The sequence below is a fragment of the Labrus mixtus genome, chromosome 21 (genome assembly GCF_963584025.1).
Source record: "Labrus mixtus chromosome 21, fLabMix1.1, whole genome shotgun sequence".
Lineage (NCBI taxonomy): Eukaryota > Metazoa > Chordata > Actinopteri > Labriformes > Labridae > Labrus > Labrus mixtus.
The window spans coordinates 6017340-6035134 of NC_083632.1; the positions used below are offsets into that span (position 1 = coordinate 6017340).

The 17795-nt window shown below is 42.1% G+C and overlaps 1 protein-coding gene across 1 annotated transcript in view; it reads right to left on the reverse strand.

Moving 5' to 3' along the window:
• The window catches only part of LOC132955602 (glutamate receptor ionotropic, NMDA 2C-like), a 57689-nt gene extending 41253 nt beyond the window's left edge, over nt 1–16436 (reverse strand). The window contains exons 1-3 of the mRNA XM_061028513.1: nt 15493–16436; nt 4278–4650; nt 2570–2668 (exon numbers count right to left, since the gene is read on the reverse strand). Of these exons, the coding sequence (XP_060884496.1) occupies nt 2570–2668; nt 4278–4634 (456 nt within the window). The 5' untranslated portion in view covers nt 4635–4650; nt 15493–16436. The remainder of the gene's footprint in view (nt 1–2569; nt 2669–4277; nt 4651–15492) is intronic.
• Between the last annotated feature and the right edge of the window lie 1359 nt (nt 16437–17795).

Here is a 17795-nt window from a genome sequence, read left to right on the forward strand (position 1 = left end):
TTTCAATCAGAATATCACTCCACAAGGTTTGAACAGAACACCACCGTTTGCTTTAAATGCACCATCATGACAAAATCGATATCAAAAGTGGATCTTAAACACATTGTCCTAAATTAAAGTTAATGAGGAAAATGAAGTTTTTTAAGTTTTATTTTTGGGCTTTTTGTGCCTTTAATGGAGAGACGTCCTGTGGATAGAGAAGGAAATCAGGGAGAGGGGGAGTGGGGAATGACATGCGGGAATGGAGCCGCAGGTTGGATTTGAACCAGGGCCGCCCGCTTTGAGGACGACAGCCTCCATACACGGGGCGCGCGCACTAACCACTGCGCCACCAGCGTCCTTTTTAAAAGTGTTAGCAAGTGTAGTGAGCTTAAAACAAACTACTTCTGTCATGCGCTGGGTGTGCCTATAAGGCCGACGTGAGCTAAAGCTGGCAGGCAGCTTCTAGCTAGCGAGGGCAAAAGTTGTGGTTACCTGTAGATGTACCCGCCTAATCTCTGAGTATTCAACTCAACGCCTCAGTCATTTTTTCTCACAGCTGAAACATTATTTAAAATGCCTTTGGTGAAGTCTTTGAGTTTAATCGTGAGTGTTTTTTTTGGTTGATGACAAAAACGTTTTGTTCGCATTTGTTTAGGTCAAATTTACTGCAGTGAATTCATTGTTTTTGCAATGTGCATTAAGTTTATCCAGGATATCTTAATGTCATTTTTCACTAGTACTATCTGTGATGGTTGTTGCATCAAAATGTATAAGCACATGCCATAAACTATCCAGCCCTTCATATAGCTCCCCCAGATCACAACCGGCTGGAAAAGCTACTGCTTAAATAATGATTATCAAAAAGCAAAATCTGCAGAAAATCTGAACTCCTCTTTATAAATTTGGGGTGAAAAAGCAACTGAAAGAAAAGAAGGTTACGAAAGGTACAGAGAGCACAATAGAAGGATGAGAAGAGTGAGGAGGTTTTGATTTTGGGATGAAAGATAGGAGCTGTGGGGGGGTGTCAGACTCCTGAAGGATCTAATTAACAGTTTAATGGGGTCCTGGAGCTCTGGGAGAGCAGAAAGGAGTGCAGGCCTCTCGCTTCAAGCCACAACCTTAATGGATTCAGCCGGAGCACAACAGAGCTCGCCCCCCCCAAAAAAAAAAAAAAACTGGATTCAAATGTGTCAAAGAATTACGGTGATGGAGGGAACGATGGAAGGGGGGGGGGGAATGAGACGAGATGAAAAGATGAGGGGAAGTCAAAAAAAGAAGCAGAATTGAAATGGAAATGAAAAGAAGTATAAAAAAAACAAGAATAACTATCTGACTTTAAAGGAAGGAATGGAAACAGTAAAACATCGCCTCGAGGCAGCTGTCAGCCGAGCCTCATCGAAGCATCTTTCCTCCTCTCTCTGTCTTTCACTAACTCACTCTTTCCCCTTTTTTTTTTTACGCTCTGCCATCAAAACACGGCGAATCAATCGTCCCTCCTTCAGCTACAACTCCTCCTGTTTTTAAAAAAAAACTCATCTATGACGAGACATCTGCAGATACCTTTTGATTAGCAGGAGCTGATAAAGACAACATGCTATGGTTTTAAAAAAAAAAACAAAAAAAAAAAACATCGCTTGAAGGTGAAACCTACAACTCGCAGATTCACTTTTCTTCTTCGCTTTGGATGCTGCCTGTAGTGGAAAAGTGTTGGGATGCACCCATTACGCTGTGCATGTGTGTGCTGGGCACAATGTAACCGTGTGACCGTGTTCATTTGCATGTGCGTTTCTATGTGTGAGAGTTGCGTCTATAAATACGAGGTGTTGATGATGGCAGATAAGCTATTAAAAGAAAGAGGTGGGGAAGACGAGCACGGAGCGTTGGGGGGGGGGGGGGTTGAAGGGGACGGGAGCCATTTTGCAGCTAAGTAGAGAAAAATTATAGATTAAGAATCCTTCTGCTGTCATCAATCTCTTTACAATCTAACTGCACAGCTCACTGCTCTTCATCTCTATTCATCAATGAGATAAATGCTAAATCATAGCAGGGAAAAAAAACAAAAAACCTGCTGCTCCTAAAGTGCTGCTGGGGGATGATTGATTGAGATGCAGATCGCCCTTAGCAGAGTTTTCCTCTGCATGACTCTGACTTTTTTTTTTTTCCCAGCCCGGGATTAGAGGAGCTGATGAGGGTCGATGGCTGATAATTCACCCATCTGTATGGCTCATTTCCAAATATTTGCATGCAGAGAGTTGCTTGCCGGGGTAGGTTTCACCGCTCTGACCTACTTAAGTTGTTTTAAGCTGAATGACGCCAGTGAGGAAGAGTTCTGACTAAGACAGGAGACTAAGAAGAGGAGCTGCTGCTGCTGCTGCTGCTGGTGACAGGGTTTACATTACAGGTTCATCTTCTTACTACAGTCTTTTTCTTTCGCTACTTCAACGACGACTCTTCACAGAAAATGTTTTATCGACACATCTGAGCCTTGGTGCCCTGACCGTGGCTAAGCAAGAGAGCAGACAACTTCAGGCCGGGTTCCAGCTCCGGTGTCATTGAGGGGGGCCTGTGCTCGTTATTTTGACAGTACCTTGAACGGTATGACAACTGCAGAGCCGCCGCTGATGCCTACGATGGGCAGAGCTGTCTGAGTGGAGAGGAAGTCCAGGATCTGTGCCACTTCAGCCACCTGAAGACGAAAACAGGACAGATTCAGCGTTTGCACGGGGGAAACTTTCACAAGTAAAGAATGAGCGTTTTGATCAGATCGAACAGTTTAACTTAAATACATTAAATTCTGTTAAACCACTGTAAGTTCTGACCAAGTTGTCTGAGCAGCTCTGATTGGACAAGATGTATGCCATGGGTTCTGATACAGAGTATAACAGCACCGGGACTTTTCACTCCTTGTATCGCTCCGCCTGAGCCAGGTTTTGAATATATATTTTAAATCACAATGGACGCTGTTTGTCGAAATGTATCAAGCTAGCGCCTCAGAATCACAGGAAAAGATTTTTGAAGACATCCTATACTGCTACACACCAGCCGTAATGAGTTGTCATCTGGAGCATCTTATGAGGTAGTAGGGCTCTAATTTATCTTCAGGTCAGCTGATGGCGGAGAGACCATGTTTAGGAGTTACGGGGAGGAACAAGGCATTAGAGGAAGTTACGGGACCTAGCATGAAAGAGCTAGGATGTAGCGTCGTTTGAATTCTGAGTAAGCATGGTTGTAATCTACGATACCCATTGTATCCCATGACGCATTGCAGGGCAGGTGCTCCATATCCAGAGGCTACAGTTCTTGCCCCACCCCCCTAGAAGAAAGTCTACCCCTCTCTCTCCTCCACACATTTTCTGTCTCTTATCAGCTGTTCCATCAATAAAGGCTTAAAAAAAAGGCCCAAAAAAAATCATCTTTAAATAATGTCTCTGTGACGGAAGGAGTTGATAACAGATGATCGTGTTCCTTTTGGCCCAGTTGTTGGAGCGATTGATCACATCTGCAGAAGTCAAAAGGTAGTAAAAAAAGACTGATAAGGGTCTTTGGATAGATAGTCCTGCCAATGGTGTCATTCAATCCTTTACACCTTTTCTTAAGGACTAAAGGGAAAACTCAGGACATGTTTTGAATCCTGATTAGTGACCGAACACTTACTCCTGTTTCCCCAATATTTCCCCGTCTACTGAAAAAAGTTGATTTGCATTTCAGTGAATTCTCCCCTCCTCCTGACTTTGTATAAGTTTTAACTCAGTGCTGAACTTTGCCAGGGAATAAATGATCAAAGGCTCTTTTGGTCTGCATGCCGGGTATGGCTAAATCAGAACGAGAACAAATGAAAGTGATGACGTTACAAATAATTTTACAGGAATGATTATTGATCCTATGATAATCATTTGGTACGTTCAGTAGGTCGTAAAGAGGCTCGAGTTGAGACCAGTAAAAAAAAAACTTCTCATTGTAGCGTTCAGTAAACGGAGGAGGATGTAAGAACTCCTTCCCCTGGCAGAAACTATGTTCATGCTTTCACTATTCATGATTTGATGTCTCTTCTTCTCCCTTAGCAATCAAATAAAAAATTACATTTTAATTGAATTTGAGCAAAGACAGAATGTGATTTGCTGCTTAATTGTTTTTTTGTTTGTTTTTTCATGGTCCTCGTTGATATAAGCTAACACGGACACAGATTTTTTTTTTTTTCAGGAAACAGGGTTGTGGGTGACTGAGCGCCGTGACACTCGACTGGATGTTTTATCAGAAAACCCTGCCGAATGCATTATTCTGTTTTGTCTTTTTACCTGAGCGCCGGTGCCCGAGCCCACATCATCCTCAAACACCACGCCGTGCAGCTTCTCTGTTGCCATGGTATCGCAGAGGTGTGTCAGCAGGTCGCGGGGATTGGTGTCATTGACCAGCACGGTCACCGGGCTGACCACTATGGGCAGGTCGACAAAGTTTTCCCCGCTTAGGCGGCCTCGGACCTCGTTCTGGTAGCTGGAGCCGCTGAACACCACGGCCACGTTGATGGACGGGTGGAGGAGGAGCGGCCGGGCCTGCAGAGGGAGCGGTGAGGAGATGAGGAGGAGGAGGAAGAGGAGGAGGAGGAAGAGAGGAGGCCAAGGGGAGGGAGGAGGATGTCCCCTGGGAACGGCCATGTTGGCAACTTACTGCCTGGAAAAGGTAGATAGAAAGAGGGAAAGAGAGGGAGGGGGAAAGAAAGAAAGACAGTAACAGGCAAATCTTATTTTCTTTTATGACGTTTCTGACATCATAATCTGTTTTTTTTATATTCATCCCTTATCACTCGCTTTTTCTTTCTGACCCTTTTTGTTTGAGAGTATTAGCCCCGCTTTTAGCCTCTTGTGTCAGGAGGAAAACTGTGTGTGCAAGCGAAGCGTGCATGCATGTAATCCTCCGTAATCCAACCCCCCCCCCCCCCAGTGTGATGACTGTAATCACCTCTCCATCTCTACACATCTCTGATTCAACACACACATACACACACACACACACACTGGGTGGAGAATGCCAAAACTGTCACACAGGTCCGTCAGTCTTACATCAGTGATTATATTTCATAACCTAAGACTCCCTCCTCCTCCAGGTGTGATCCCAAAATAAATTAGAAATTAATAAGCTCATTAATAACCTTGCTGAACAAACCTTAACAGGAATCCACAAGTGTTGCCTTTGTGTTAATCATAGGAATAGCCATTCACAAATGATTGATTCCAATAGTAACATTTCAGGATGTGCAATGTCAAGAATATGACCTGAAAGGCATCAAGGTGCTTCTTTTTTTACTGCTTTTTGTAAAACATAAATGTGCCTGTTCCCTGGTTTCCATGACTTATCTACAAGAAAATGTAACTGACCACTGTGCATGTAGAGTCTGTGTGTCACCTGCATGTCAAATCTAAACGGACTATAAGTTGCGCAAGATCAGTTTCACAAGGCGGACTTTGATTGTTTTTACACGATCAGCAACAATAACGCTTGCTGAGACCAGAAAGAACAGGCCACTTCACACTCAAGTGGGTTAAAAAAGTAAATCTGTTGGACTAGTTCCTCTCTTTCTCTAAAGGGGAACAACCACTGCTTGGTGGTCATCGCTGGGTCACAGGTTCAATAGCTCACTGTCTATTGCAGAATGAGTTAATGTACATCCATTAAACAGACTTTGAGGCCCCAGTAGAAAAAGAAAAAGAAGCCAGAATCCTCCCGTTACAGAATCATATTAATCACACATTTTGAATCAAAGGTATTGATGTCATAAAACTCACATCACTCAAATGTTCAATCTTATAAAGTTGGGTCTCACTTTTAATTATTTAATCTTCAGCTTGGTAGCTTGTTAAATTCCAAACTGGGATCAATAGTAAATCAAAAGTACATCTTAATCAAATATAATGCATCAGAAAGTTACTGATTCTATTATGTATTCTGAATCTGCAAACTTTCATTGCATGCTTTAAAGGAAAGCGTCTCAACAGTGACACATTATTGACCTGCTAAAAGTTAATCTGACGCTCCAGCACTCTTTGTCTGGTGTCTCCTTTGTCATATCTGTCATTTTCATCTAAGTAGGTTTACACAGCCTCCTCCTGTGATCTGCGTTGAGGTCAAGTTGCATTCACAATCACAGTCAAAAGACAAAAACGAACAGATGTGTCCAATGTGAAAAGTTGGATTTTTTGTGAACGTCTTATTTCTTTGATGTCATTATGCATCTAGGGCAGCAAGGCTAACCGTTGAAGAGGGAGGGGTTCACATGAAAAAAAAGACAAGTTTCAGCCTCTGAGCAAAACATAAACAAGCAGATGGAAGCACCGTCCCATCAGTGTAAACACAGAGATTCAAACAATGAACTCAGAGGGAGTTTGACTTCACTCTTTTTTTTTTTAGAAAGCCATTACTCAACGATATATATGTTAAGTTAGGATATATCTGATACCTGCTATATCCATGTTTAAATGTTGCATATTATACCTTTAAACTGTATGTTCTCTTTACAACGGAGCATTAGGGCCAAGTTAAAAAAAACAAAAAAAAAACAAGATCAAGCTGGCTTCAACATTTCCATCGGGCCAAGCCTCTTTCATCAAATGGTTGCCGTTTGAAGATATCCACTTATTCAATCAATACCTTTGATCCTTTTGATAAAGCTGTGTGAGCTTTTCTACAGCAAATAAAGATCTCCGCATCCACACATGCAGGTTTTATATAAAGTCTCGATCTCATCTATGGCCATCAGAGACGCCCAGATAATTAACAGCCCCTCCAAGCTTTGATTCAAAGCTCCTTTAAAAAAAAAAAAAAAACACTGGGTTAAATGAGTCCCACCTCTCCTCACTGTTCATGCTGCGGGCATATCAATCATTCATCTTAATAAGGTTTTACGCTCCTGGGCTTTACATGCCCAAAGCAATAAATACACTCTACACCTTTAAAATACATTATAACCCTGTTATTAGACGCTGTTGATCAAACTTCAGTCAATACTGGTTCAAGCTAGAATGATGGACATGTGGTATTGAGGATTACTTTACAGATCTATGTGTGTTTTATGGTTTTATATATACATTCACAAAACATAAATCATTTTACAAGTTTCCCCTTTTTAAAAACAAGTTGTGTATAGAGCAGTGTCATCTGCATATAGTGACAATTTAGACATCTGGCGCTTTAACTTTACATATCAGATCCATAAAAAAGACTTTAGTAGATATCACATAAATAGTAATACCACAGCTTAAAATCTGATCTGATCCCCCTGGAGAATATATGCAGATTTTACTCACTGCAGCCGGTTATCTTCGCATTGCTTGTTTTGACACACTGGTATTATCTCTCTCAAATGTATATGATTATATCTGGATCTAAGCACAGAGTAGCTGTTAATCCAGCACCCACCTGTGTTACATGGAGATTAAAAACACACAAACCCCCTCACAGATCAACTTTAAAAAAAAATTGGCAGATGTGAGAAAAGCATCATCTATAGTTGTTTTTTTTTTAATTATGTGGAACTGAAGACAAAATGTTAATCGCATATCAAACTGTGTGTGCAGCCAACAAAGCAAAGCAGTTTATCTACTCTTTATGTATGTGTTGCTAAAGACAGAAACAGAGACAACTTGATATCCTTTAGGGCAGTAGTTCCCAACCCTTATTTCTTGGAGCGACCCCTACCTGTATCTAAGAACAGCTGAGCCCCCCAAAAGGACCAACACAGGAAAGTGATGCGTTACAAAATATGTCTACACACATGCTCTTTCCAAAAGACCTTTGTATACATTTCCCAATAATGTTCCACAACATCATTTTATCTAGTATGAGCAAATCTTATTTTGAAAATCTCAGAGCAGACAGAGCTTCACACCCTCTCTTAGATCTTAAGCGCCTCCCACTGGGGAACCAATGCTTTAAGGCACGAGATGTTGTTTAAAGTCTGGTGGTTTCAATATGTTTTGTTTTTTTTATTTGATTTTTGACCAACCTGCAGATAAACACAGAGTACTTACACAGAGTGTCTGGAGGACGGGAAATCAAAAAAATCAGAAGATTCAACAATGATAGCTTAAGTAAACTTTTTTTTGTTTGGGTTTCTTCTTGATAGAGCGTTTCGTCCTCGTTAACGGCATTTGGAAAGTTAATGAAAGTAATGCATAGGACAAAAAATGGGTTTTAAAACACAAAGTGGCTCATATACAGTATATGTCATAGGTTGTAATGATAGAGGAAGATAACTGCAAAAGACAGAAACAGTAAGAGAGGGAGTGGATGAATGCTGACTTGTTCAAGCATATGACTGGAGAGCAGGTCAAGTGTTCATTTAACAGTGTTATCTCGGGTGGGGGGGGGGGATAATGGGGCTTCAGATTAGCAGTGTATGTGTGTGTGTTTGTGTGTTGTTGGGGTGGAAATTGAGAGTGTGGGTGTGTCTCCTCCAGATATACAGCAATATAACCATGTGTGATTATAGTGTTGTGTGTGTGTGATTACGAAAGCGATGGGATGAGAACACAAGGGTTTGACAACAATGTGAAGCATCTGAATTTCAATCACACACAAACACAAAGCCGCTCAAAACTACAATCAGCTGTGACTGTGCTCTTCCTTATCTATTAATAAACGAAAACAGACGATCGTTGCTGACAGAAAGAGATTAATAGGATAACATCTGCCTTCATCATCCTTAAATCCTGTTCGGTTTACGCTCTCCAAATTAAAAAAAACGTGTGCAGATCAAGTGAGAGTGGCAGTGCATGCACCCAACTTATCTGTTATTGTGGAGATTGTTTGGTAGAGTGTAGCTCTGCCATGTGGGACAAACTCACAGGGAGCAACATAAGACTAACTGCATCAAATTCACGATATCCTTTCAAATGAATCCAGCTGTGTTATATTTATGAAAACTAACAGCACCTGGAGACATGATGAGATAAAGAAGAAATAACAGGTAAACTATGAGAGAGCAGTGGTAACAAGAAGGAAAATGTGCATGGGGAGAATGGGAAAACTTTTTCATTAGAATGAAGTTTGAAAATGCAGACGGGCCAAAGATTGCAGTTCCTCAAATGGCCACTAGAGATGGCTCCAAAAGTGAGTCAATCCCTATTAGGCCCCATGTTAATCACACAATTTAACAGCTGTTTGAACAACTGTTTTAGCTAATTTTCTCTACTCATTACACTATTCAGGTTATCAATTTGTATCAAACTCACCAGTTAAAACTATGTTAAGCATTAAAAGGTGTGCAATGTTTAGAGTTCTAGCTTCTTCAAGTAACAGGTGGCTGCCACTAGCTTAGTGCTACATGTCACCTCAACTAATCCTATCCATCCATCCAATACCTATACACATCTTATCCAGTTCGGGGTCGCAGGGGTCTGGACAATTCCAGCTGTCATTGGGGACGAGGCGGGGTACAACCAGGACAGGATGCCAGTCAATCACAGGGCTGACATATAGAGACAAACAACTATTTATACTAACATTCAGTGGCAATTTTTAGAACACATAAAGGAACAGGAAGAACATGCAAATATGACATATACTACATTTCCCCTGTCCGACCGGGGATTCAAAACAGGAAATCTCTTGCTGTGAGATGACTGCGTAAAAACCACTGCAACCTTCAAAAAAATCCCACGAAAATGAACCTTTTCACCCTAGACGAGCTAAATCCCACAAGATATCTACAACTCTGTTCAGTCCCCATTGTCAACAGGCAAGGCGGGGAACAGCTGTAGGCCCCAGGCCAGAAGGGAGCTCCGGAGGCTGACAAACTTATTTTAAAAAAGTTTCGATTTTTTATAGTTGGTAACAGATTATTTATAACATAATGGGGATGAATGCTGGTGGTAGAGCCCCCTGTGAAATTTTGCCTCTTGCAGACTCTTGAATGGCCACTGCATACTTCAGTAACTACACTATGGTAAGCTAGAGACTTAACACCGGGGCAGAGATTGTTTAGATCACAGCTTTTGCCAAACACTGGCTACTGTCCAGCTCTGCCTTCTGTCAAATGTGGTTACTTCTGGCTGAGTACCGTCAAAGAATGTTGCACCTCTAATCTTTGATTCAAAGAAAAACTGAGCCTGATGAAGTGAACAGATAAGTTTGCAACTACTGAGTGAAAACATGAGCACAGTTCACTCTGGAAACAGTGAGCGACCACTCACGTTCCAAGAGTTACAGAGAGTTGTGAGCACTGTATTTTCTGTACGTCATGGTCAGATTTGGCTTGGCTAATGCTGCTAGCAATCCAGACAATGCAGCTACCGGTACTGCTAAGGCCATTTCTTATTAACAGCTAAATGAGTTTAATGAACAACTCAGCGCAGATTCCAAGTGATGCCTACCAGGTTGGAAAAACAAGTCAGAACGTCAGTCACAACTGCAACAAATAAAATTTAATGGCACATTGAGTTTAAGCATCCGAAAAGTCTTGGGAAATATCTGAAGGCCCTTCTGAAAAAGTCCAGCTCTGTGCAATAAATTAACATGAAGTAGTTCATATAGTCTGTGTGAACTGAACTTTGACCTAGCTCCAAGAATACTGACGTAAAATACTGTGATTGGTCGTACGCTTGTTAGAGTATTCAACAGTAGCCTAAAAAAATGAACCGAAACAGACAAATGGACAAATAAGGTTGAAATGGGCAAACTTCTTCCAACTCTGGCAATATATTGTAACCCACGACACAAAACAAACACACGACTCAGACCACGGCGTCACACATTTTGTCCTCCTCGGATGTCTCACTGCTTTACCATGTAGTTCCCTAAATCCAACCAAACCTAAACAAGAGCACTGTGACATCATAAAAACAGATGTTAGATAATTGTGATTTGCAAAAGGTTTTGGGGGTGAAGTCTTTTCATTCTGCCAAAAAAAGGGCTTAATATCTGAAAAAGTAAATTCTCCATGCCAAGACATTTGTCCTGTTAAGGCTGCTTTGTGATTGTTTTGGAGCAGGTTGGTCCATAATGCCAACAATGCCTTATTGTTGTAGAACAGAAACCCAGAATAAACAATCGTTTTTTCCCACATTAGCTGAAAACTTGTTGGACCACATGTTCAGCGGATGCTCAAACATGTCCCCTGGTGAAGTTCCTCATGTCTCCCGGGAAATATAGAAAACGTACAGTGGGGAACTTTCAGTCATTTAGCGACTTAGCTTGGATGTGACGGAGTCGCTACACTGAGTCCCCAGGGGGTGGAGAGGAAATGAGCGGAGAGGATCTAGTTGATGGGATGAGCATCACCACCAGAGAATTATCAACATGTCTGCCTCGAACCTTGTTTTTTTTTTTTTTTTTTTTCCCCGCTGCACCTTTGAAACTGATTTGATTGCATTAATTAAGGAGCCTGAATTAGTGGGCCAGTATTAATGTAGGAGACGGCCTTCCTCTCATCAACATACTGCAGGCACAGCGCCCTGACAGCTGTATAAAACATCAGGATCCTCTAGAGCCTCATTTATGCAGACTTGAGATCACGCCAAGACATTACAGTATGAAAATTTATTCTGCAGCAATTACTTTATATCAGGATACTGGTATTTTAACTATTTCTAACTGATACCGGAAACGCTTGATTTTAGGCCTTTGAAGTGCACAAATAACTTGGCCAAGCAAAGCTTTGATGGCTGGGAGATAAAGTCTGTTATGTAAGAAGTATTCAGACCTTATTAGTCATAAAACACTGTGACACCAATACTCTGTTTACAATCCCACACTTCAAGTACCAGAAGTGAAGATACTCCTTTCACAGAGTGGCCTTTTTCACAATGATGTACATCTTTTTAATAAGGTTATAATTATTCATGAAATACTTACACTTAGTATCCATCGTGTGAACTTTGCTGCTCACTAAGGTGGAGACATTTGGATTATGTTATATTTGGGTAATTATGACAATTTACCATGGGAAACGATAAAATATTGTCCTAAACTATTACAACTCTAACCCTAATCCTTGAATCACTAGGTCACCTCAGACTCCCCACTTCCCATTTAGCTGGACAGGGACAGCTACAGTATTAACTTCCATTGAATATATTTTTTTGCATTCAGCTTGTGATGGGATTCTGTATCTCTTTAGAAGTTTATCAATGCTACCTTTAATTTGACACACTCACAATATCAACCAAAAGAGTGGAGAGGACCATACAGGCAAACAAAATCTGTTATTAAGACGTTTCATTACTCGACAGAGATCACACCAGTCACGTTCATGGACGTAAACATGAGCAGTTCATGTTCCTGTATATTACCTGGTGCGTTCTCATATGAGCTCACCCTGACTTCACGTGGAAAGTTTACTAAGGCGCCGGCAAGAAAAAACATCTGCAAGTTTGAGTTCGGCTGTTTGCGTTCACACATGCACAAAGCTGCATGTGTGAACGCGAACATAATACTGATGAAGGGATATAGAACATTACTTTATTAAAGCCTCAAGCCACCGTTGGGGGGACTGAGTAAAATGTTTCTGATCAGAATTACACTTCATGATGAGGTAAGAAACAAGAAATGAACACGCCCAGATATCCTTGCAATCAAGTCTTAAAAGAATTACTTCCTAAATGTGCCAAAAATGAAACGTGTGTCAGTGTTAGAGAAATATAAAGTGAAAAGTAAACGCTTGATCCGTCTCCCACTTCAAGCTCATGCATCATTTTCTCATGTGCAGTGTTCCTCAGTCAAGTTAGCAACAATGAATATTGGTTTGGCTAAGACATTTACATGAAAGCGGTCAAGGAAGGTATAATAAACAAACTAATACCCCAAGTGAGGTTTTGTTGTCTTTATAGTCCATCACCTGACTTCAACACCACTTCATAAAGAAAAGCAAACAGACTGCATCCAGAAATGAAGCGAGTAGAAAGGTTCCTCCTCCAGTGTCGGTGACACATTGGTTCCACTGTTGAAGCTCCTGTTGATTACTGGAGGACAGCGTGCAGAAATGACACAAAGCAAGTGAGAATGTGCTGGATTAATGACTACACCCTCTCATTGGTGATTTTGTCTTTTCAACAGTGTTCCATTTTTAAAACTTTTGGAGCTGAGAAAACCTAGAATAGCACTGCCATAAGAAACCAGCGCAAGCATTCATGACGGGGACATTTTCATATGCTTGATGACAAAAATCGAACGACTAGGAAAAAACTCTCGACTCAACCAAACACTCAACGAAGCACTTCCATCACACTTTCCTGTAGTCATCAACAATACTCAACAGTTAAGTTTATGACTGCAGAGCCTGAACCAGGAGAATCCATCCCGTCATCATCAACCACTGCTCTCTCCTTTCCACCACCTCTCTGCCTTTTGGACGAATTGTGAAAGACACGTTGATTTGTGAGCATTGCACATGCAGCCTTTCAGAAGCTCATGCATGGCGCTAATAAACATACAAATTACACTCTCAATATGAATAAATGAGCGTGTCATGCTTATTGTGAAACATAGCACACAGCGTCTGCCTCGTAAATGTATCATAATTAGGGCTTAAACCCCCCAACTGTTGCCTTGCTGTCTCTCTGTGGGCTCCGGCACTCACACGTTTAAGATTTGACAGCTTTACAGGAAATCGTTGCTGGTCGGACGTACCAGCCGAGATGAGTGACGTTGACGGGACGGGGTCATTTCTACACCAGCTTGGCCCCCTGCCAATCAAACGTAAAGCAATCAAAACGTCAGTGACACCCAATCTGCTGCCACACCTGCTTAAAATAGATATGTCCTTTGGGTGGACCCCGTACCCCATGGTGGGAACTACTACTCTAAATTATTGCAACCGGATTTATCATATATGGGTTTTTTTTTTTTTTAAGTAAGAAGCAAAAAAGGGACAATCCATATAAAGGTAGCAACTTAAACGTGTTACATTATTTCTAAACCTGGTCAACACTTTGGTCAACTGGAGAAGGTTTCATAGTGGACAATTTGTCAGTAAATATCGAATAACTTTTGGTACTTTTATTATTGTGTTGACCCGTCAGCTTTGTCACTGGACCCCTTCAGGCCCCTCAAACCCCAGATTGAGAACCACTGCTCATGGATGATGCTTACAAAATGTGTAACTCTCAGCCCAATATATATGAAAGGCATCAATGTTTTACAGATGAAAGACAAACAGATAAATACCTCAGTCCCTCAAATATTCCAAAAGTGAACACTCTGATGCGCACAATATTAAAAAGAAAATAAAAAATAAATGAAGGAAATTTGAATATATTGTGTTCTTAAATGTCTTATTTTTGCTTAATGTCGTATTTATTTTTTGTTCCATGAATGTTCTCACATCTCTGTTTCGACTAAGGCAATGTGAATTGCTCTATTTATGAATGGTGCTTTATAAATAAACTTGCCTCGCCTTCAGACCGCTTACTTTTAACTCTAGACCCACTTTGGGGCCACAGAGCCCATGTTGGGAACCTTTTGCCCATCTGTGAGCTGTGAAGCTGAACCAAACCGTAGTAGACGATGCTACAACCTGATCTACAGTATGTTCACAGCAGCAGTCTGAAGTCTCAATAAGAATTTTAAAATAGTCCAACCATCTGTATCTAAAAGAGTAAATATACCAGCTGCATCTTACAAGAGCATGCACGCTGATGAATACTTAATGTGTTGTCACATTTTTAATTGCTTTGTAATTTTTGTAATTTTTTAAGGGTATTGGGGAAATAAAAAGTGACATTGAAAGAAAAGAAATGTAAAAAAAAAAAAAAAAAAAGCAAGAACCAGAAAAAAAGTCAGCTAAATAAATATATCTGGTGCTGGATAAATGTGTTCAGCTTGAGACCTCTAAGTTTTATCTTGGGACCCCTTGAAGGGCCACAAACCTTATGTTGAGAACCCCTGGTCAATGTAACTAAATTGTACCAATCAAAGAATGTGTGGTACATGACGCTAGTACCTGATCCGTGTGAGGTGAAGCAGAGAGCTTTTGCCACTAATGGAGAAAAATGAGAGCGGCTCCACTCAGCATATGGGCCAAATCGATGAGCATTACCAGATAACTGATACGACAGTAAAACACTGCAAGTGCAACATCCATAATCTATGAGCGAATGTGTCAAGTTGTGATAGCGTGCATGCAGGTACACACACACACACACACACAGATGCACACACTCTAAACAGGTAGCCAAACCTCAGAGTGACAACGCTCACATATGTGTGTCCTGTTACAGCGGTTCCAGTTTTAGAAACAACTGGCTGCTCTGTTTGTGTCAGCAGCAGCAGCAGCAGCAGCAGATGGGATCTTTCTCTCGAGGAAACTCTTCACTTATAAAAACTGAAGGAATGACTGCTCTCATACTGTGTGTCTTCACTCACATTCCCCCTGAGCTTCTTAGTCTAGTATCTATTCCGTCTCCATTTCTCCAAATCTGTCGCACTCACTTTTACATAATTCCTGACAGATTAAGTGACAAAAAAAAAAAAAGGAGTGTGAGGAAGTGTGTGTGTGCGACTGTGCGTGTGCTGTAGACTTACCTGTGCTTTCTGCCGTCATCCAACTTGAACTCCTGCTGCTCCATCCTTCCTCCAAATGTCTCTCTTTGGTTTTTTTCCCCTTCTTTTTTTTTTTTTTACCTGGTTTTCACCTGCCTCTCTTTCTCCTCGAAGCACCTGTAGGAGTACGCATTTAGACCGAGTCTCTGTGTGAGAGCGAGTGTACGCGAGTTATCAGTGACTCTGTGTGTGTGTGTGTGTGTGTGTGTGTGTGTGTGTGTGTGTGTGTGTGTGTTTGGCAGCTTTTGGGTGTCTGCACACTCCCCTGGAGGACTTCACAACGTGACAGCGAGCGTATGTGAGCTCTCCCCGCAACAACAAAAAATAAATAAATAAATAAATCCAACTCCTCACTTTCTCCTTTTTTCCGCGTTCGTCAAGGTGAAAAAATGTTACAAGTGGTCCAGAAGGTGAAGACAGGACATCAAAAAGGGAGCGAAGAGGAGAGGAAAGTGAGGGGAGGGGGGGGGGGGAAAGAAGATGAGCATCCAGCCGGTGTATGCGTGTGTGTGTGTGTTTGTGTATGTGTGTGTTTAGCTCTCTGTCTGTTTCCCTCCAGCTCCCTGCTGCTCGGATGAGGAGAGGAGTGAAAGAACGAGGGGAGGAGGGGAGGAGGGGGGTGGGGGGGTGGGAGAGAGAAGATGCCTCTTCAGCGGAGGAGCGCAAACACCGGTAACACTTCAGCAGCAGCGGTGGCAGGGTCGGTGACGGCGGCGGCTGTGACGCTTCCCCGCCGTCTCCTCCTTTCTCCCCCTCTCCACCTCCTCAGCCTCCTTTTCCCTGCTCCTTCTTGCGGGTGAGAGACAAAACAGATCCATGGAAAGTTGGGAGAAAAAAAATCTCACAGGCGTTTCTGCATGTTTGGAGAGAAAGTTTCCCCTCCCTCTCTCCCTCTTTTGGTCCAGTTGAAAGTGGTGAAGGTACTCCGCAAGATGAAGGGATCCCCCCGGTGATGAGGATGAGGATACGTTCTCAGCTCCTGTGTGAAGAAAAAGGATGAAATGAGAGGAAGATTCGGGTTTTCTTGCACCCCTTGCCCCCTTTTCCCATATGCATGCAATTGATCCAGATGTTTGTAGAGGACGGGAGCGTCGGGGGAAACACAGCGGGACAGATGGAAGGTCTGCGGGGTCGGGCAGCCTGTGCACTAGCAGGTCCTCATCCTGTTGCACTGATTTTCTCTCCTACCAGAGTTTCTCTCTCTCTCTCTCTCCCTCTCTCTCTCTGCCTCACCGCTCTGTCACACCAGTAATCCTGCTTTCCATTTCCTCTTTAACTCCATCTTTTCTTTATCTCTTTCTATCTCCTCTCACTCCATCACAGGAGGGGCTGCATGTGCGTCCTGATAATAATGGTGTGAGGATTTAGCCTGCCTCCCCTCCTCTCCCTCCTCTCCCTCTCCTACCTCTCGCTCACTTCAGTGCGACCCCTCCTCCTCCTCCTCCTCCTCCTCCTCCTCCTCCTCCTCATCCCAGCCCACTTTTGCTCCTGTTTTCACGGTATTATTCACCTTCATCCTGTCTCATATCCTGCCTACTTTTCCTTAAATCACCTCGCTGTAATGCTCCAATGTTTAACTCCCTATCTCTGCCTGTTCCCCTCTCTCTTCAAAAATGAATCCCATTAATATTATTGCTTTTTCCAGTCTGGGTCCCCCAGGCTCTGTCCACTGTTTATCAGTGTGAATACATTTCTGCAAAGTCAATAACTCGACAAACATCACGTTTACCTTGGAATATTGACAGGAAACACACAAGGCGGCAGCATAACCAACAAGACGAAGCAAATATTGCAATGAACTTGATAATGCTGAAACAAATGTGTTTATTAAAGGGGAATTTCACCAGTTTTACACATTAACCTCATTTACACATAATTAAAGCTTCATGATCAATGAAATCACTTCACAGGCTAAATAATGTTTTCTGTAGCTTTGGAACAAGATGAAAATAACTTGTGATATCTTAGAAGTTATCTCAACTGTGCAGTTCATATTTTGAACATACGGCCGAAGGTCATGATATATGTGTTCACATGGGCACAAGTGGTTAAAGTCAGATATATGTGGGGGTTTTTTATTGACTCATATGCACGGCTCTCACACACACACACACACACACACACACACACAATCAGCATCACAAATAAACACAGGCTTACTAGCAAGCTAAATTACGACAAATATTCCTGGACAGATACAGCTGGAGGTGTGCAGATATTTTCCTGCCAACGTATCTCTCGTGATAGGTGGGGAGTGGGGGAGGGGGGGGGGGGGGGGGGGGGAC